The 21,940-nt window shown below is 39.1% G+C and overlaps 2 protein-coding genes across 3 annotated transcripts in view; one reads left to right on the top strand and one right to left on the bottom strand.

The window, feature by feature from the left end:
- The window catches only part of ANLN (anillin, actin binding protein), a 53,246-nt gene extending 51,945 nt beyond the window's left edge, over nucleotides 1-1,301 (bottom strand). For both annotated transcript variants that reach the window (XM_065883741.1, XM_065883742.1), the window contains exon 1: nucleotides 1,284-1,301. In XM_065883741.1, the coding sequence (XP_065739813.1) occupies nucleotides 1,284-1,301 (18 nt within the window). The remainder of the gene's footprint in view (nucleotides 1-1,283) is intronic.
- A 20,396-nt stretch (nucleotides 1,302-21,697) lies between these two features.
- The window catches only part of MATCAP2 (microtubule associated tyrosine carboxypeptidase 2), a 70,453-nt gene continuing 70,210 nt past the window's right edge, over nucleotides 21,698-21,940 (top strand). The window contains exon 1 of the mRNA XM_065883565.1: nucleotides 21,698-21,722. Coding sequence (XP_065739637.1) covers nucleotides 21,698-21,722 — 25 coding nt within the window. The remainder of the gene's footprint in view (nucleotides 21,723-21,940) is intronic.

Genomic DNA, 21,940 nt, shown 5'->3' with positions numbered 1-21,940 from the left:
ATGTAAGTGAAAAATATGTAGTGCACGACCAGCTCTATTCTTTAAAGCTAATACAAAAATGTGTTCAGGATTTTTTTGTTAGAATATTTAAGGTTAACGAATTGATGTGTTTTCCCCCAGAGATGATTGAGAATTTGTAAACAAAAAATAAACACGGTTGTGTTTGAACACAAGTAAACTCTAATTGTTGAAACTTTTAATATCTTAGGATTGTAAGTACATCTCAAAAAAAAAAAGTATTACCACTCTCCATTCAATTTTTCAATCTAGTGCAGAGACATTTTTAGGCTCACTTTGCAGCAACTGTTATTTTTTGAGTTGAAACTTGCACAACAACCTAAAAAATGAGGAACTGTCCTGGAAGAAAAGGAGTGGAAATTCCTGAGTGTGTCAAAGTACCTTGTCAACAAGAAGTCAAAGCTAGACAAATAATCGACACAATAACGATGTAATTAATCCATATTTAATTTCCAAAGAACAAAAGATGAGTTAAGTATTGCTGTAATGGTATGCTCCATAAACATACCCAAAAAGGTTGATTTCTTTACTATTTTTTTTTTAAATCGTGGGCTATTAATTTTGGTTTGTACGTATTCGGCTAACACTGTTTCCTTTCAATTTGTATCAGTCTCAGGTATGAATCTTCTTTGCTTGTTGGCTGAGCAATAGAATCTGAAGTAACTATTGACTTTATAAGAACGGATGCAATGGTTTCAGGCACCGGCTTATTTTAACGTTTTGCTGTCATTTCGTTCACAGCATGCTTATATGCACGGCTCCTCTGCGGGCCACACGAACCCTGCAAATCACATTCCATTCCATTTCCGGGCGGCGGCTGCACACACAGCACTGAGTCACTCGGACACCCGACTCCACCTTGCAAGTTAACCCGGCTTTTACTTCCAGCGGGATCTTTTGGTCAGGCCCCCACCTCACCCTCGCAAGGGACAGGGATCCACTCCAGAGGGGCATATAATAACCGGGGCTGACAGGAGGTTTTTTCACTACTGCTACTGAGGACAGACTCAAAGCTTCCCCACCCCACCGCGCCCCCAGAGCTTCATCTGCAGGAATAAAAACAAGAAAACCGCAGAACCGCAGCTGCAGAGCAGAGAGAACCGGCGGCCCCCTCCTGGTTTCCCCAGTCCGACACCCGCACGCACACTCTGCGCACGCGCGCGCACGCGCTCTCCACCCGGTGGGTCCGGAGGTAGACAGAAGGTGGGAAGGGAGGGTGGGGGCCGAGAGGGGTCATAGCTGGCTCTGCCCGCAAGTTTTCTCACCTCGGTAAACGGGTCCATCGCCACGGGCTTCGCGTGTCGATTGCGAGACGACCGAAACGGTGGTTCAAATTCGGAAAAAGAAAAGAAGTGAGTGCCGGCTCAGTGTGTCACTTGGAGAAAACAAGAAGTCCGGGGCTGGGGAACTCTCCCAACCTACTCTCCTCTTCCCCACAGCCTCCAGTGTCACGCTCGGCCTTCAGCAGCGGTTCAAATTTGAATTTCAGCGCCGGGAGCCGCGCGCGTGCGCGCGGGGCGGGGCGGAGGGCAGGGCACGCCTCTCCCCGCACTGGCGCTGGATCACGTGGCCTTGCCCGGGCTGGGAGGTTCCGAAGGGTAGCTTAGTCTTCTCAGTGATAGCCCACCCCTGGCGGCGGAGATGCGGAGGTAGGTGCTGCGTCGGCCCTTCAACTGCCTCCCGGCTCGAAGCCCCACCCCAAACGCTCGCACGCCCAAGCCTGTTTAAGCAGGTCCCTTCGCGCCTGTGCTTGGGCGTTTCCGCTTTCCTTCATTCCTAAATTTAGGATTAAGGGCCCTTCTGTTTGAAATCCCACTAGACCATAGACCTGACATAGCTTTCTGACCACCTGCCTAACCGCCCCTACTTCACTCCTAAGGGGACTCAGGCTTGGCCTTCTTGAAGGCCAAGAAGGACACTTGGGGCAAATGACCAGTTAGCCACCTTGGACACTGGCCTTTCTTATTGGGAAAATAAGGTTAACATTAACAGACTGTGTGTAAAGAGTTTATACATGAAACTCCTGTCGTCCTTTTTATTTTAATCCCATCAAACTGCATGCAGTGTTAGAGCTGAGAAGCTACCCACTTTAATCCTCCCTTTTACAGCTAAGAGAAGGGAGACCCTGAGACATTAAGTGACTGGCCCAGGAGAAATGAAAATCCCATTCTCAGCTCATAGCCTGCCTTCCACCGCTGAATCAAGCTGTATTTCATGATTATTCTCTGTAGATTACTGAGAATTGTAAAGTACGTTTTATAGTTACTGTATCAGATTCATTTCTTATTTAGTAAGTCTGTACTAGGGCCTGTTATAAAGACAACAAACAGGTTTGGACTTCTTCATCTGTAACAGTAGATGGCTGAGTAAACGCCCAACGGCTGAACAAGCCAAAACTATTTCTCCCAAGTAAGAAGTTTCGGTGTATTTAATAACGTTTCCATCTTAGCAGTCAGTAAACATTACAAAAAGTATTTCACTAATAAGATCTCTAATTTGAATTTTGGTGCTATACGTTGTAATGGAAAGAATTCTGAGTGTGGGATAAGAAGAAATTCCTTGAGGTCTTGGCTCCACCAAGACCATGTGACCTTAGGCTTTAGGCAAATCATTTAACTCAGTATTTCTTAGACCTTTTTGGGGAGTCATAGACTCCTTTGAAAGTACAATTAAAGCTGAAAAATGCCCACTCAATCACAAAATGTTTAAGATATGATTCCATGAAGTTCATGGTCACCAGGTTAGCCTCTTTGGATGTTAGTTTACTCATTGGTAAAACAGAAATAATCAGCTGCCCTGCCAGTCCTCAGAGTTGTTAGAAGGATCAGGTGAAAAAAGAGATCCAAAAGTATTCTGTAATAAGTAATAAGCCCCTATCCAAGTGTTCGCTGTATCGAATTATTAATATTTAACTCAAAACTCAAAATATGCTACTTATGAACCAAAGAGAAAAGCCACTTGAATTTTTTTCCAATGCTGGACCAGAAAATGGTGGGTGTATTGAGGAGTGTGGGTTCAGGAGGAAGTTTACGCGACATTGGAAAATGAGTCAATAGAAATTTATGAAGCCTTGAGCCTTCCGGCTTTGGCCTCTGTGAGCCTTAGATTCTTTATGACCAGATCCTAGTCAAGACTAAAAGAGATAAATACAGCAAGTCACTCAATATAACTACCCAAAACATTTAGTTTATCTTTCTTCACAATCCCCCTGTCTTTACCCTGATAATGATAATAGCAAACCACCACACAATAACTGAAGTTCGTTAAACACCTACCATGTGCCAGAAGCTGTGCTAGAGACTCAAGTCTACTCTCAGAATACTGCAACTGTCTGCTAACAGTTCTCCCTATTTCCCTTCTTACCCTCTGATAGTTCACGCTTCACTTTATAAGCTAGAATTACTTTTCTCCTCTTGAAAATTGTGTTATAAAATATTTCCACTTTACCAAAAAATTAATGAATGGAACAGATAACTGTATACCCACCACCTAGCTTAAAAAATATGTAATTTTATAATTGAAGTCTCCTGTGTTTTCCTCCTTAATCCCATTCCCCAAGGGTAAAACTATCCTGATTTTCATGTTTATCATTCCCATGAAATGTATGTACTTTTATTACATCTACATATATCTCCATATCAATATATAGTGTTTTACATAAATTTTATTTTTACTGTAAGTAAAACTTTCTGCAGTTGGTTTCTTTTCTGAATATTCTCTTTATGAGATTCATCCTCACTAACAGGTATAGCTGCATTTTATTCATTCTCACTGCTGTATTCTATTGTATTAATATACTTGTAATTTATGTATCCATTATCCTGTTAATGGACATTTAGCTCATTTCCAGTTTTTCATTCCAAAGACCCCATGATGCCATGAATATTTTTATGTCTCCTTATACATACATGCAAGACTTTCTGTAGAATAATATACCTAGGAATTAGAGGATCATTTCAATAAATATATTTCAATATTATTGCCAGATATTAAAAATAAATTGCTCTTCAAAACGATTGTAACAATTTGTATTCCAGTCAGCTTTAAATGAGCATGCCTGCTACTCTAGTGCCTCCCTAGTACTTGGATACTTTTTAGATTCTGTCATTCTTGTTTGTATGCATTTATTCTATTACTAATGGAAGTGAACATTATTTCATGTGTTTATTGGCCTTTAAGTTTTCCTTTTCTGTGAATTTCAAATTCACATCCTTTGCCCATTTTTCTATGTGGTTGCTTTTTCTTATTGATTTGTAGGCTTTTGTTGTTTGTTTACTATTTTCTGGGAAAATAACTCTTTGGTTTTTTGGCTGGCAAATATCTTTTCCTAGTTTATGGTTTGTCTTTTCACTTTAGGATGTCTTCGGTGTACAGAAATGTTTCCTATTAATATAATTAAATATATGTATATTTTCCAGTAGGGTTTGTGCTTTTTATGTCTCAAGAAATCCTTCCCTTTCCCTATCCTGAGGTTGTAAATATATTCTCTCATATTTTCTTCTAAAAAGCATGCGTTTTTCGTGGTTTTGTCTTTAAATTATCTGGATTGATCTTGTTTTTTGTTTGGATAACCAAATTTCTTAGCAGCAGTTATTTAACTGTTCATCCTTTCCCCACTGGCCTTAATGCCACTTTGGTCATGTACCAACTTCTCCTGTATATGTAGGTCTATTTAGGAGCTCTTTATTCTGTTCTACTGTTCTACTGTTTATACTGTTCTTTATTCTGTTCTACTGGTTTGTCTATTCCTCACCCAATATCGAACTGTTTTCATTATGTGTTGATATCTGATAGGGCAAATTAAAAATTGACGTGGTTAATTTTGTCCCCTTATTCTTCCATATAAATTTTGGGGTCAGATTGTCAAGTGCCACAAAGGAAAGAAAAATCCTCTTGAGATTTGTAATTGGAATCGTACTGAATTTATCAAATAATTTGGAGGAAAATGACATCTTTGTGATATCAAGCCTTTCCATTCCTGAACATGGATATATCTTCATTAATTTAAGCCTTCTTTAATATCGTCCAAAAAATGTTTATAATGTACTTCCATAAAGATTTTTAAACTCTTTAATTTGTTCCTATGTATGCTTTTTTTGTTATTGCTTTTATAAATGGTATCTTTTAAATTATATTTTAAAACTGTTATTGATATATAGGAACATGATTATTACAAACCTATTGAGCAATCTTATTAGTTTTAACAATTTATTCATAGAGTGGGAGCTTTTTAAAATGTAAATTTTATGGTGTCAATTTCTTGTTTTGAGCCAGTTTATGTCTTCTGTTGCAATTAGAATAATACCCAAATTCTTTATCATACCTACAGGGCCCTACATGACCTGAACCTTGCTTGCCTCTCCTAGTATCCTAATATTCTCCAGATATCACAGTACTCTCCCTTCTTTTTCCCACTAGTCTCCAACCTCATAGGACTTCTTTCTAGTCATAAAAATAGGCCAAATTTCTTCCTGCCTCAAGAACTTTCCATCCCCTGGATATTCGTAGATCTACCCATGGCTGGCTGCTCATTAATTGGGTCTAAGCTCAAATGTGCTATCTCCTCAAGAAGACTTGTTTGATCAGGTGGCCACACCCCTCCTCTCTCCCCCCAAAGTCATGTTCTATCCCATTACTCTGTTATATTTTCTTCATTGCGTTTACCACTTAACATGGGATCATTTTAGATATGTGTTTAAGTTTATCATCTACTTCTTCTACTAGACTGTAAGCGATGGAATGGCAGGGACTTGTCTTGTTGGTAATTGTAACCTAGCAGCTTCAGGGCATACGAGTTCAGTAGATATTTGTTGAATGAATGAATGTAAGATAACTATTATTCCTTTTTTAGAGATGAAGAAACTGAGGTGCAAAGAGGCTAAGTGATTGCTCTAAGTCCATCACCTATAATTTGAACCAGATCTGCCTGACTTCAAATCTTGTTTATGATCTTGACATTTCAGTTAATTTATTTATTTTAATCACGAAAGACACAATAATGATGTAAATGTGCTCTTGAGCTATATCTAAAGTGCTGAATACATAGCAACCATGTTTTTCTCTTAAAATTGTTTTTAAAAAAATTTTAACTACTAAGTTAGGAAGGAAAATAAATATATTCACATGATTATTACCATTTAGTTGTACAGTTTGGCCTAACGATGATAGTATTCTGAAAGTCATCAAAAGTGTCTTCTCTGGTTATTCAAATAAAAAACACAATTTCTCAAGTTATTTAGGTAAAGACCACAGCTTATTATATTAATTTAAGAATAGAATCAAGGCTATGCACTCTACAGCCCGCGAGCCACAACTACTGAAGCCCATGTACCTAGAGCCCATGCTGTGCAACAGGAGAAGCCACCGCAATGAGAAGCCTGCTCACTGCAATGAAGAGTAGCCCCCACTCACCGCAACTAGAGAAAGCCAGTGCAGCAACAAAGACCCAATGCAGCCAAAAATAAATTATTTATTTTATTTATTTATTTATTAAAAAAAAATAGAATCAAGGCTCTGAAGAAGAGATAACTAGAGATTAAAGGTAGCCCTAGTAAATGAATATTTGCTCCTTCTGAGATCCTTTTCAACAAAGGAAATAGTAATCATGTTTTCACAGATAAAATTGATGGAAGGCTGAAAAACACAAAAAGTCAAAAACATTTACTTCAATAAGGACACTCCATATGTTATGTATGTGCAGTTACTTTTTCAAAGTATATTCACACACATTCTCATTTCATTCACAAAATAAAACAATGACCTAAATATTCTTATTTTTACAGGAATCAAAAAGGCCAAGATCTAACCATAAGGCAGTGGCAAGAAGGATTAAGGTCAAGTTCTCTACTTCAGGTTATCTGGCTGAAGGGCCACTTCTTTTACACATTCATTATAGTGAAGAAATAAGACCTATCAAAAGATGTTATATACGTATTACTAAAGGGCTATTTTATTTGTTACAATATCTCCTATTAATGGTCACTAGCATCACATTTTAAGGGTTTTAAACAGTTTTAGTGGTCTTTAGCATCAGATTTTTTTCTTTTCTAAGTTAATCAATAAAAATGTTTCATATTCCAAAGTGAGGAAAAATAGATTGTGTGTGTGCTTTCTAACATATTGTACTGTTTCCAAAAACCCATGCAACTACAGTCATATTTCCTTTATTCAATAGAGTATTCTCAAAATGTATACAGCTCTAATCTCCTTTTTACTTTCTCAAGTGGTCAATACAGTATTAAGAGAATTCATATTTAAAGGACCATGGTAAATCCTTTCATAAAGACGAAGAATTCTTTTATGTACTTACTGAAGTATAATTTACATATGCTATCTTTACTTTTCCATACCAAGATTTCTCAAAGCTATATTCACAGAACCTATTTTTAAATTTTTTAGCAATCCCATATAAAAGAAAAGTAGCTCTTAAATATTAAAAAATAGCAGAAGTCAATGTTTCTTAAACATCAAAATCTCTTTATTGAACATCAAAAATAAATTCTTCTCCTTTTATTTTTTGGCCATGCGGCATGTGGGATCTTAGTTCCCCGACCAGGGGCCGGACCAGGGACTGAACCCGTGCCCCCTGCAGTGGAAAGGAAGAATCTTAACCACCAGACCGCCGGGGAAGTCCCAAAATCTTCCCCTTAAGTTTGAAACAAGAAGGTTCATTGTACTCCACTGACATCTGTCATGAACTTCTTTGTCTTTCAAACACTTCAAAAATTTCTCTTCACATACTCTTTCCAGACCTTGGTTCTTCCCCTGGCGCATTAGCCCTTCCAAATGTTGGCGTTCGTGACATCTGCTTTCACTCTCTGCCCTGCTTCTCACAGCCTGACACCATCCGCATTCGTCAGCACCATTCATGCCTGGCAGGCACTAGGCCCTCAAGAAATGTTTGCTGATTAGTTCTCAGTGACCACAGCCTCCTACGCTCTGACCTCACCATTCCACAAACCTTCCAACTCTACTGACCTCCTCCTCTCTTCTGTTTGTCCACCACATATATGGCCACACTTGGACGCTAAACACAACCAGGAAGTGCTCCATCTCCAAGATTTCAAATCCCCAAACTGGCTTCTGATTGTAATCTAAAATCCTTATCTTTTCTCTACTGCTGCTCTCGCCTACTTAACCTGCAAGTCCCCTCAAACCCTAATCTTCAGTTTATTCTCCTTTCCCAACTTTTGGTCAAATTTACAATGTCTCAGTTCATTTGTAGCCATGCCTATGTATTAGCCCTGACTTCCCACCCTGCCCTTTTCTATGAGGCCACATGCTAAGTAGTTCATCTATTCTTAAAAGGTGGCCAAGCAAGTTTTAAAAAAAAGGTAGGAGCTGGCAGGGATCACCTAATTCAGCCCCCTAAAATAGCAGATGAGGAACCAAGAAGATTGTGACTAGTCAGAGATTTCCAGATCCTGTCATTGGCCCTTCCCAGGTCTCTTCCCCAAACACTGCCCAATTTTGATCTTTTCCTGGGCTAGCAATAAGCAGTACACTGCTCATGATGCTAGGCAGCTGCACCAAGATGCGGCTCCCAGTCAGCCATGTGATCGGGGGTAAACAATCAGAACCCATACAACCATTCTGTTTCTCATTTCCAGTACAGTACTCAATAAATTACATGAGATATTCATCATTTTATAATAAAATAGGCTTTGTGTTCATTTTGCCCAACTGTAGCCTAATATAATTGTTCTGAGTATGTTTAAGCTAGGCTAGGCTAAGCTATAATGTATGGTAGGTTAGGTGCATTAAATGCGTTTTTGACTTAGGATGGGTTTATCGGGACATAACCCAATCATAAGTTGAAGAAGATCTGTGTGTGTGTGTGTGTGTGTGTGTGTGTGTGTGTATAACTTTTTTGGCTTCTTTTCCTCTGCCCCACAACTAAGTAACTAAGAACTTTAAATTCTACCCTGGGTGCTCTTGTCTACCTACACACACACCCCCAGATGATCTCATCAGTTCCATTGACTTAAAATACCATCTGTATAGGGCTTCCCTGGTGGCACAGTGGTTGAGAGTCCGCCTGCCGATGCACGGGACACAGGTTCGTGCCCCGGTCTGGGAAGATCCCACATGCCGCAGAGCGGCTGGGCCCGTGAGCCATGGCCACTCAGCCTGCGTGTCCGGAGCCTGTGCTCCGCAACGGGAGAGGCCACAATGGTGAGAGGCCCGCATACCGCAAAAAAAAAAAAAAACCATCTGTATACTGATGGTTCCCAAATTTATTTCTTTGGCATGATCTCTTCCTTGAACTCAGAACACTAATATCCAACCACCTATGTGAAATCTTGACTTGGACTTTTAACTGGTGTATTAAACTTAACAAATCCAAAATGGAATTTCCCCACTAAACCTATTCTTTCCCCAATCTTCTCCATTTCCATAAATGGCACCACTATCTACCCAGTTGCTCAAGCCAAAAACCTAGGGGTCATATTCAGTTCTTTCTTCTTTTCCTCCTACTCTATCCACATCCCCAACCTACCATCATCTCTGCCTCCAAATATATCTTTTTCTTCTCTCCCTCTCTGCAGCTTCCATTACACTTTAAGCCATCATCACCCTCACTGGACCTACTGCAAGAGTCTCCTGTCTGGTTTCCCTGCTTCCACTCTCATCCTCTTATCCATCGTTCTCAGAGCAGTCAATGTGATCTTTAAAAAAAAAAAAAAAGCCATATTATGTCACTGCCCTGTTTTAGTGGCTTCTGATTGTACTTGGAAAAAAGTCCAAATTCCCTTCCTTAGCCCTGCTACCTCTGAAATCTTTTCACTTTCCCCCAGCTCACTGGACTCCAACCGTGCTGACCTTCATATAGCCCCAGGATCAGGACAAGATCATTCCCATCCCAGGGCTTTTGCCTTTGCAATTCCCTCTACTTTGAATGCTTGTCTCCCCCACCCAACCCTGCCCCAAATTTCTCATGGCTGACTCTTTCTTATCCTTCAAGTCTCAAAAGTCACTTCCTCAAAGAGGCTTTTCCTGACCCCTCCATACCCCAAGTCAGCATGTCTAGTATACTTCTCTGATTTACTATACTTCATAGCACCTATTTGTATCTATTACATCATTTGTTTACTTGACTGTTATTTGTTTCTCCCACTATAAGTTCCAAGAGAACTGGGACTCTATCTGATTTACTCACCACAGCATCCCTGATGTATGCGCACAAGGACTGCCCGATATATGTATATCATATTTACATATGTGTGTATGCACTACCAGTAGTAACATAAATACTTAATAAACATCTGTGGAAAGAGTAAATTAATGCACATCTTGATTTCTTCAAAATGTAATTAAGATAGGCAATATTTTTGATGTCTGATTAATAAAAAATATCCTTCCTCCCTCAGTCATTTACAATAAAACATCCTATCAAAAAAATATCACAGGGTTTCCCAGGATTTTTGTGCTGTCCTGACTATTTTCAGTGAGGTGAAAGGCAGAGGCAGTTTCACAAAGCATTCTTTTATTTGGCTTCCACTTCATGTTTTTCATTCTCCTGAAAAAGACATACTGAAAACATTCCATTCTCTCAATACAGACATCCCAAAAGCATTCAAACTGCACTGAAAAAAATTTCTTAAAGCTACAGAAACCAACTTTCCCTGGCTCTTTTTTTCTTTCAGAGTCAAGGAACATTGTTTACAGCTGCCCTGAGGCTTCCTTTAATGCTTGTTAGAATCTGGGATGTTGGAACCAGTTTCTCTGTTCTTTTATAATGGCAAGCTGCAGATTAATTTTCCTCGATTCATAAATATCCAATGACATAGAATGTTGTAAATTGTTTCCAAGAGAACAGGGAGGAAAGTGAAAAGTATTTTCTAGAAGACTCTCCTTCCCTTATGCTTTTAAACTCTCATCTGAAATGTAAAAGTAAACAAATTATTTTAATGTTCTATTTTTTTTTAGTTACTGACATAACTTCTCCTTAAGAAATTAAACTTTTTCTCAGTTTCAAGCATAATATATACTTGATCTGCTCTCAACAGAATGAACTTTTTCTATAGAAAGTGAAATATTATAGTTATTTGTCTCTCCACCAGCACTAACAATGCTTATTAGCAACCTTCTCCAGTCTTCACCATTCCTCTTTCTTGGCCTTTACTACCCAGCTTAATGATCAAATGTGTTCTAAGCCTTTAAAAAGGAAGATGTTGATCTTTTTTCTTAAAAAAAACAAAAAAAATCCCATCCTCTCTTACTACAGAGATGTTTTGACTGACTTCTTTTGTCCTGAAACTCCATTGACTGTGAGTAACTTGCCATGTATCAATAGTTTGTACATGGAATATACACATTAACATGTGAGTTAATTAAACAAAAGTTACTGAAAAAAATAAGAAAAATATAAGTTCTTTATCCATAACATAAAAATCACACCACAGATTAAAAAAACCAATATTTCTTTGAAAATATCTATTTTCCTATCATCTTTGTATCTAAAATTTAATGGAAATCATCATTAAGGAGAATCAGAAATTGAAATGATCCACAATACAGTGCTGGTAGTGAACATAAAAATACCATTAAAAAAAGTGAAGTATAATGCTGCGGTAGGATAACTACAATAGCATTCTTGGCTATTTTTGGAATACTTAAGTTTAGTAAAACTTTAAAAAGGGGGGACGTGTATCCTTAGAGATAAACAAATTATTAAAAGCAGTTTTAATACTTCTTAACTTTATTTTGCAATCAGTGCTTTGAAAATGGAGTTTATATAGAAACAGGTATAAAGGAAAGTTTCTCAAAAAGATGGAATTGTTCATTGTTCTGGCAGATATGTAAAAACAATGCTGACTCAAAAGCAGCCAAGTGGACAGCTGCAGATGCCTTACCCAATGGAAATACTAAACAGGTGTAGCACGAATCAATAATTAACAAAGTAGATGCACAAAGCTTGATGAGGATGCATAGGCTGGAGTGGTAAAAGAAGCTTATAACAGTACTAGTTTTGTAAGAAATTAGATAAACTCATTGTTTTCATGAATTTGTTAGCAAGAGTACTTCAGTGCCTAATAGTACACAAAGAATATCTTTTTTAAATGCTTTGAATTAATTGATATTCCCCTTTATATAGTATTTATCACTGAAGATGTTTATAAATCAAAATAATCCACAAGAAAATACTGGTAGGGTGAACATAAAAATAATTTTTAAAATAAGCAATGAAATAATATTCTAGATGGGCTAACTACAGGAGCATCAAATTGTTTATTTTTAGAATTCTTAAGTTTAACGAAATGTTGAAGAGGGAGGTATACCTTTAGTGTACATCATTTTCTAACTTGTGTTATGTGTGTGTGTGTGTGTGTGTGTGTGTGTATATATATATATATATATATATATATCTCCCTTCATGCTTGTCAGTAAGTGTCTTGAGGATAGTTATTGTGTCTTTTATGTACTCTAAAAGCACTAAGCACTGTCTCTTGTATATATATATAAATAGCTCTGAAATTAATAAAATAATACATCTTGGTTTCTTCAAAATATAATGAAAATGGACAATCTGATTACCCATGCTTTAGTAAAAACATCCAGAGTAAATTCTTTAGATGCTGAACATGTAACTTGGAAACATCTTTTAGGAGTCTTTATTTTTTTGAGAATTACAGTTCTTAAACTGTAGTGACTTGAAAAATTAGAAATTTGCAGAGGTAACAGAGGTATTTATAGCAAACTTGGAAAGCAGTTTTCAGAGTTTAAGGTATATAAAGAAGTTAAGGAAGGTATGTAAGGAAGTTAGGTATATAAGTTTCATTTACATGCTTTTTCCTTAGGACATATGTTGCAAGAACAACTGCTCTTCTGAATGCAAAGCATTCATTGCTTATTACTATATCAAGTGTTTAACCTGAAGATGTGTTCCTTATCTACCTGCCCATTCTATATCATTTCTATTTTTCTTTGAATTATCATTGAAAATGCATGCTTTCTATTATCTACTTATTCCTTAACTTACAAATAATTGAGTACATACTGTGTGCTAGACACTATTCTAGTTGCTCTAAGTATAGCAGTGAACAGTCAAAAATCACTGCATTTGTGGAAATTTTATTCTAGAGATGGAGACAGACAATAATCAAGATAAATCAGTAAGATTTCCTGTAGCACATGATGTGGGAAGCTGCCTCCGCCAGAGACTTAGCATTAGGAGTGAGGGGGTAAAGGAGTTTGGGGGTGTGCAGAAAGAGAAAACGTACGCACACACACCCTAGAAGCAGGAACACCTTCCCTAGCTTTGTGGGATTCTCCTCCCACCAGAGCAATGTGTAAAAGGAAATCTTGGGGCTTTGGTCTATCGAAATTACTCATCTGGGTGATTCTTGAGCACCACCATCCAGAAGTGCTGGCGTCCGATGCATTTTCCTTTGCTTTGCAAAGAAGAGTCGTGAACTTCAAAACCCTCCGAGTTGGATTATAAATACTGCTTTGCAGGAAAGGAAAACCCTCCATCCTTGGCCACCAGCCACCCCTCTCTGGAGACCCTGCTATCGCCCAGGCACTCCGAGCCAGAAGGGGACACTTTGGGAATGACCGTGCTCCACGGAGGGACAGAGCCATCCCCCAGCTTCTCTACACAGAGCCTCATCCACTAAAGCTCCAAAAATCAAAAACTGTAATTGCCAGAAGAATCATTAAAAACAAAACAAAACAAAAAAATAGTCCAGCCACTAACCTCATATGCAAATGAAATAAGCACTCTGGATCCTGCATTGTGAGCTCCTCACCATACCCTGATTACCTTTGAAGGCCATATTTTTTTTCATTGAATTTGCATCTCTTTAAGACACAAGATTAAAACAAAATTCATGCTTTATTGGATTTTAAATGATCTTCCTTTTATTTATCCTTCATCTTTCTTATGTGGATATGCAAGCGAGAAGACCTGACTGGATATTCCCAACATGTTCACTCAATCTGTCTGTATAGAGGTTTGGCTTCTACAGACCAAGCCGTGTGACTGATAGGGTCTTGGTGCTCCAGCTGGGTGTGAGGCCTGTGCCTCTGAGGTGGGAGAGCCGAGTTCAGGACACTGGTCCACCACAGACCTCCCGGCTACACGTAATATCAAAGGCGAAACCTCTCCCAGAGATCTCCATTTCAATGCTAAGACCCAGCTCCACTCAATGACCAGCAAGATGCAGTGCTGGACACCTTATGGCAAACAACTACCAAGACAGGAACACAACCGAGCCCATTAGCAGAGAGGCTGCCTAAAATCATAATAAGGTCACAGACACCCCCAAACACACCACCAGATGCAGTCCTGCCCACCAGAAAGACAAGATCTAGCCTCATCCACCAGAACACATACACCAGTCCCCTCCACCGGGAAGCCTACACAACCTACTGAACCAACTTTAGCCACTGGGGGCAGACACTAAAAACAACAGGAACTACGAACCTGCAGCCTGCAAAAAGGAGAGGCCAAACACAGTAAGTTAAGCAAAATGAGAAGACAGAGAAACACACAGCAGATGCAGGAGCAAGGTAAAAACCCACCAGACCAAACAAATGAAGAGGAAATAGGCAGTGTACCTGAAAAAGAATTCAGAATAATGATAGTAAAGATGATCCAAAATCTTGGAAATAGAATGGAGAAAATACAAGAAACGTTTAACAAGGACCTAGAAGAGCTAAAGAGCAAACAAACAAGGATCATGAGAGATTACTACAAGCAACTACATGCCAATAAAATGGACAGCCTGGAAGAAATGGACAAATTCTTAGAAAAGCACAACCTTCTGAGACTGAACCAGGAGGAAATAGAAAATATAAACAGACCAATCACAAGCACTGAAATTGAGACTGTGATTGAAAATGAACAACACAATAAATGAAATTTAAAATTCTCTAGAAGGAATCAACAGCAGAATAACTGAGGCAGAAGAACGGATAAGTGACCTGGAAGACAAAATAGTGGAAACAACTACTGCAGAGAAGAATAAAGAAAAACAAAATGAAAAGAATTGAGGACAGTCTTAAGAGACCTCTAGAACAACATTAAATGCACCAACATTCAAATTATAGGGATCCCAGAAAAAGAAGGCAAAAAGAAAGGGACTGAGAAAATATTTGAAGAGATTATAGTTGAAAACGTCCCTAATATGGGAAAGGAAATAGTCAGTCAAGTCCAGAAAGTGCAGAGAGTCCCATACAGGATAAATCCAAGGAGACACACACCAAGACATATTAATCAAACTATCAAAAATTAAATACAAAGAAAATATTAAAAGCAGCAAGGGAAAAACAACAAATAACATACAAGGCATTCCCCATAAGATTAACAGCTGATCTTTCAGCAGAAACTGCAAGCCAGAAGGGAGTGGCAGAACATATTTAAAGTGATGAAAGGGAAAAACCTACAACCAAGATTACCCAGCAAAGATGTCATTCAGATTCAACAGAGCAGTTAAAACCTTTACAGACAAGCAAAAGCTAAGAGAATTCAGCACCACCAAACCAGCTTTACAACAAATGCTAAAGGAACTTCTCTAGTCAGGAAACACAAGAGAAGGAAAAGACCTACAATAACAAACCCAAAACAATTAGGAAAATGGTAATAAGAATATACATATCGATAATTACCTTAAATGTAAATGGATTAAATGCTCCAACCAGAAGACACAGACTGGCTGAATGGATCCAAAAACAAGACCTGTATGTATGCTGTCCACAAGAGACCTAGGGAAACATACAGACTGAAAGTGAGGGGATGGAAAAAGGTACTCCATGCAACTGGAAATCAAAAGAAAGCTGGAGTAGCAATTCTCCTATCAGACAAAATAGACTTTAAAATAAAGACTATTACAAGAGACAAAGAAGGACACTACATAATGATCAAGGGATCAATCCAAGAAGAAGACATAACAATTGTAAATATTTATGCGCCCAACATAGGAGCACCTCAATACATGAGGCAAATGCTAACATCCATAAAAGGGGAAATCAACAGTAACACAAACATAGTAGGGGACCTTAACACCCCACTTTCACCAATGGACAGATCATCCAAAATGAAAATAAATAAGGAACCAAGCTTTAAATGATAACATTAAACAATATGCACTTAATTGATATTTATAGGACATTCCATCCAAAAACAACAGAATACAGTTTCTTCTCAAGTGCGCATGGAATATTCTCCAGGAGAGATCATATCTTGGGTCACAAATCAAGCCTTGGTAAATTTAAGATAATTGAAATTGAAATTGTATCAAGTATCTTTTCTGACCGCAGCGCTATAAGACTAGATATCAATTACAGGAAAAAATCTGTAAAAAATACAAACACATGGAGGCTAAACAATACACTACTTAATAACCAAGAGATCACTGAAGAAATCAAAGAGGAAATCAAAAAATACCTAGGAACAAATGACAATGAAAACAAGACGACCTAAAACTGATGGGATGCAGCAAAAGTAGTTCTAAGAGGGATGTTTATAGCAATACAATCCTACCTCAAGAAACAAGAAACATCTCAAACAACCTAACCTTACACCTAAAGCAATTAGAGAAAGAAGTACAAAAAAAAATTGCAAAGTTAGCAGAAGGAAAGAAATCATAAACATCAGATCAGAAATAAATGAAATAGAAACAAAGAAAACAGTAGCAAAGATCAATAAAATTAAAAGCTGGTTCTTTGAGAAGATAAACAAAATTGGTAAACCATTAGCCAGGCTTATCAAGAAAAAAATGGAGAAGACTCAAATCAATAGAATTAGAAATGAAAAAGGAGAAGTAGAAGGAGAAGTAACAACTGACACTGCAGAAATACAGAGGATCATGAGAGTTTACTACAAGCAACTCATGCCAATAAATGGACAACCCTGTAGAAATGGACAAATTCTTAGAAGAGCACAACCTTCCGAGACTGAACCAGGAAGAAATAGAAAATATAAACAGACCAATCACAAGCACTGAAATTGAGACTGTGATTAAAAATCTTCCAAAAAACAAAAGCCCAGGACCAAATGGGTTCACAGGCGAATTCTATGAAATATTTAGAGAAGAGCTAACACCTATCTTTCTCAAACTCTTCCAAAATATAGCAGAGGGAGGAACACTCCCAATCTCATTCTATGAGGCCACCATCACCCTGTTAACCAAAACCAAAGATGTCACAAAGAAAGAAAACTAAAGGCCAATATCACTGATGAACATAGATGCAAAAATCCTCAACAAAATACTAGCAAACAGAATCCAACAGTACATTAAAAGGATCATACACCATGATCAAGTGGGATTTATCCCAGGAATGCAAGGATTCTTCAATATATGCAAATTAATCAATGTGATACACCATATTAACAACTTGAAGGAGAAAAACCATATGATCATCTCAATAGATGCAGAAAAAGTTTTTGACAAAATTTAACACCTATTTATGATAAAAGCCTCCAGAAAGTAGGCATAGAGGGAACTTACTTCAACATAATAAAGGCCATATATGACAAACCCACAGTCAACATCATTCTCAATGGTGAAAAACTGAAACCATTTTCTCCAAGATCAGGAACAAGACAAGGTTGTCCACTGTCATCACTATTTTTCAACATAGTTTTGGAAGTCCTAGCCACAGCAATCAGAGAAGAGAAAGAAATAAAAGGAATCCAAATCGGAAAAGAAGAAGTAAAGCTGTCACTGTTTGCAGAAGACATGATACTATATATAGAGAATCCTAAAGATGCTACCAAAAAACTACTAGAGCTAATCAATGAATTTGGTAAAGTAGCAGGATACAAAATTAATGCACAGAAATCTCTTGCATTCCTATACACTATGATGAAAAATCTGAAAGTGAAATTAAGAAAACACTCCCGTTGACCACTGCAACAAAAAGAATAAAATTCCTAGGAATAAACCTACCTAAGGAGACAAAAGACCTGTATGCAGAAAACTATAAGACACTGATGAAAGAAATCAAAGATGATACAAACAGATGGAGAGATATACCGTGTTCTTGGATTGGAGAATCAACATTGTGAAAATGACTATACTACCCAAAGCAATCTACAGATTCAATGCAATCCCTATCAAACTACCAATGGCATTTTTCACAGAACTGGAACAAAAAAATTCACAATTTGTATGGAAACACAAAAGACCCCAAATAGCCAAAACAATCTTGAGAAAGAAAAATGGAGCTGGAGGAATCAGGCTCCCGGACTTCAGACTATACTACAAAGCTACAGTAATCAAGGCAGTATGGTACTGGCACAAAAACAGAAATATAGATCAACGGAACAAGATAGAAAGCCCAGAGATTAACCCACGTACATATGGTCACCTTATTTTTGATAAAGGAGGCAAGAATATACAGTGGAGAAAAGAAGCCTCTTCAATAGGTGGTGCAGGGAAAACTGGACGGCTACATTTTAAAGAATGAAATTAGACCACTCCCTAACACCATACACAGAAATAAACTCAAAATGGATTAAAGACCTAAATTTAAGGCCAGACACTATAAAACTCTTAGAGGAAAGCATAGGCAGAACACTCTATGACAAAAATCACAGGAAGATCCTTTTTGAAATACCTCCTAGAGAAATGGAAATAAAAACAAAAATAAATGGGACCCAATGAAACTTAAAAGCTTTTGCATAGCAAAGGAAAACATAAACAAGTTGAAAAGGCAACCCTCAGAATGGGAGAAAATATTTGCAAATGAAGCAAATGACTAAGGATTAATTTCCAAAATTTACAAGCAGCTCATGCAGCTCAATATCAAAAAAACAAACAACCCAATCCAAAAATGGGCAGAACACCTAAATAGACATTTCTCCAAAGAAGATATACAGATTGCCAACAAACACATGAAAGGATGCTCAACATCACTAATCATTAGAGAAATGCAAATCAAAATTACAATAAGGAATCAACTTATACCAGTCAGAATGGCCATCATGAAAAAATCTACAAACAAAAAAAGGTGGAGAGGGTGTGGAGATAAGGGAACCCTCTTGCACTGTTGGTGCAAATGTAAATTGATACAGCCACTATGGAGAACAGAATGAGGCTTCCTTAAAAAAGTAAAAATAGAAGTACCATATGACCCAGCAATCCCACTACTGGGCATATACCCTGAGAAAACCATAATTCAAAAAGAGTCATGTACCACAATGTTCATTGCAGCTCTGTTTACAATAGCCAGAACATGAAAGCAACCTAAGTGTCCATTGACAGGTGAATGGATAAAGAAGATGTTGCACATATATGTAATGGAATATTACTCAGCCATAAAAAGAAACAAAACTGAGTTATTTATAGTGAGGTGGATGGACCTACAGTCATTCATACAGAGTGAAGTAAGTCAGAGAAAAACAAATACCGTATGCTAACACATATATATGGAATCTAAAAAAAAAAAAAAAAAGAATCTACATTCTTTTAAATGTAGCTGTCCAGTTTTTTTTCAAATCTAAAAAAAAAAAACCGTGGTTCTGAAGTACCTAGGGTCAGGACAGGAATAATGACGCAGTCGTAGAGAACGGACTTGAGGACATGGGGAGGGGGTAGGGTAAGCTGGGATGTAGTGAGAGAGTGGTATAGACATATATACACTACCAAATGTAAAATAGTCAGCTAGTGAGAAGTAGCCGCATAGCACAGGGAGATCAGCTCGGTGCTTTGTGACCACCTAGAAGGGTGGGATAGGGATTGTGGAAGGGAGACACAAGAGGGAGGAGATACGGGGATATTTGTATATGTATAGCTGAACCACTTTGTTATAAAGCAGAAACTAACACACTATCGTAAAGCAATTATACTCCATTAAAGATGTTTTAAAAAAAAGAAATCAGTAAAATATGTAATAAATTATATAATGTTAAGTGCTAAGGAAAAAAAAAATAAAGCAGAGAAAGGGTATAGGAAATCTGAGAATGGAATGGAATTTTAAATTGAGTGGCCAAGAAAGGCCTCAGTGAGAAGTGACATTTGGATTAATTCCTGAGAAGTGGAGGAGCTAGTTCTGTGGGCTTAAGGCCAGGGTGGGTGCTGGGGGTGGGGGAGCATGCCAGGCAGGGGATGTCCCAAATTGCATTGGTCATGAGGTGAAACAGTGCTTGGCATAGCTGACGAATATCTAGGAGGCCAGCATGTCTGGAGGAGACCAAGGAGGAGAGCAGTGGGAAATGAGCCCAAAGAGATGGCAGTAGGCTAGGTCCTAAAGGATCTCATAGGTAAGAAAGGAAGCCATTGAAGTGTTTTTCACAGAGAACTGACATTATCTGACTTTTTAGCAGGATCACGCTGGCCACTGAGTTTTGAGAGTAAAGTGAAGAGGGCAAGAGTGGAAACATGGGGTTCATTTAGGAGGCTACAGTTATAATCCAGACAAAAGCTTGTGGTGGCTTGAGCCAGACAAGTGGCAGTGGTGATAGTGAGAAGTGACTGGATCCTGGATATATTCTGAAAATAGTGTTCACAAGATTTTCTGACACACTAGGATGTGGGGTTATACACTATCTGTGATACTGTCAAATTTCCATCATATGCTCCTAATTGGTGAAAAAGATACAAATTCTCACTTGGTCTGTCATTTTTAGAGTATGATGTTCCCTGACATAACTTCAACTTTCCTTTTGTTCCTGAGTTTGAAAACACATCCCACAATTACTTCTATGTCCTATCTCAACCTTGAGGAAAGATAAAGAGAAAATGTGGCTTTGAAAATTGACAGTGCCAATGCTATCTTATGAGTTTCTCAACTGTAAGCTCCAGCCTTACTTCATTTCCCTTGTTGGTGTTCTCAAGGCCTGTCTCAGAACCTTGCACCCGTTAGGCTCTCAGAAAATGTTCGTTAAATGGTATAGTCTCCACATTTCCCACCCAATAATGAACAAAAACAACAATCAGCCCCTGTCAACTGCACAATCATAAATTAAAGTTTGTATTTTAGTATTTAGTATATTATGCCAGGGTCCTCATTGGGTAAATGTAGTTGAGCTTCCAGCACCTTCATTACTACCACCTGCAATCTGAAGTTGTGTTAGCTTTTTTGCACCTGGAAAGGTAACAAAAAGGCGGAGGAGACTGGTTTTGTAATTCGCATCTGGGACTGAGTGTCACGCCACCTGTCTCTTGTAAAATCTACTGAGGAGTTAACGCCCCCTTGAACAGCGCACAAATGTCTACGGGGATGATCAGTCAAAATGCGTCTATGCGAAAGGCTGGAGACCCGAGCCTCTCCCAGGGCCCCGCCCACAAGCTCCTGAGGCACGGGCCTGCGCTGTGCACTCCGGGAGTTGTAGTTCCTCCTCTCTTCATGCGAGCCAGGACGCAGTATCTCTGGCGCCTCCAACGGCGCGCAGGCTCCGTGAAGCGCGGCGCACGCGGACGGCACGCGTTTCCTAGCAACGGGGGAGCGGCAACGTCACGCCGGCGGGCGCTAAGAGCAGCTGCCCAGTGTTGGGCGGCTTTGAGTACCTTTCAGCACCTGCGGGTTGGAGGGAACGCTGCTTGCAGCTTTCTGTCGGCACGTCTCCGTCCGTCCTTACCCGCGTTATCCTAAACCCGGTCGCCGAGAGCAATCTTCCTCCGCGACCCCGCGTCTGAGGCACTGCCGGAGGCTAGAGGCGGCCCGCCGGGTTCCTGTCTGGCCCTCGCCCCCAGCGCCCGCGGAGCCCGCCGCCCGCGGCCTCAGCGGGACGATGTTGGAGTCCATTCGCGTGACGGGTGAGTGCCAGGAAGGGTGGCCCCTGGGCTGGCGGGAGCGGCCAGAGTCGTCCCTGCCGCTTGCGGCGAGTACCCGGAGGCCGAGGTGACGGTAGCATGTGGGCTTCGGTGCTCAACGCAGCGCCCTGAACAGTGCGGAACCCGCGGAAGGTGCTCAGGGAAAAGGTGTGCAGGGAAGAGAGAAAACGGTCCCTTTTCCTTTTGTCACTTATTATCAG

This window comes from Phocoena phocoena, chromosome 9, assembly GCF_963924675.1.
Source record: "Phocoena phocoena chromosome 9, mPhoPho1.1, whole genome shotgun sequence".
Classification (NCBI taxonomy): domain Eukaryota; kingdom Metazoa; phylum Chordata; class Mammalia; order Artiodactyla; family Phocoenidae; genus Phocoena; species Phocoena phocoena.
This window is presented reverse-complemented; position numbering and strand designations above follow the sequence as displayed.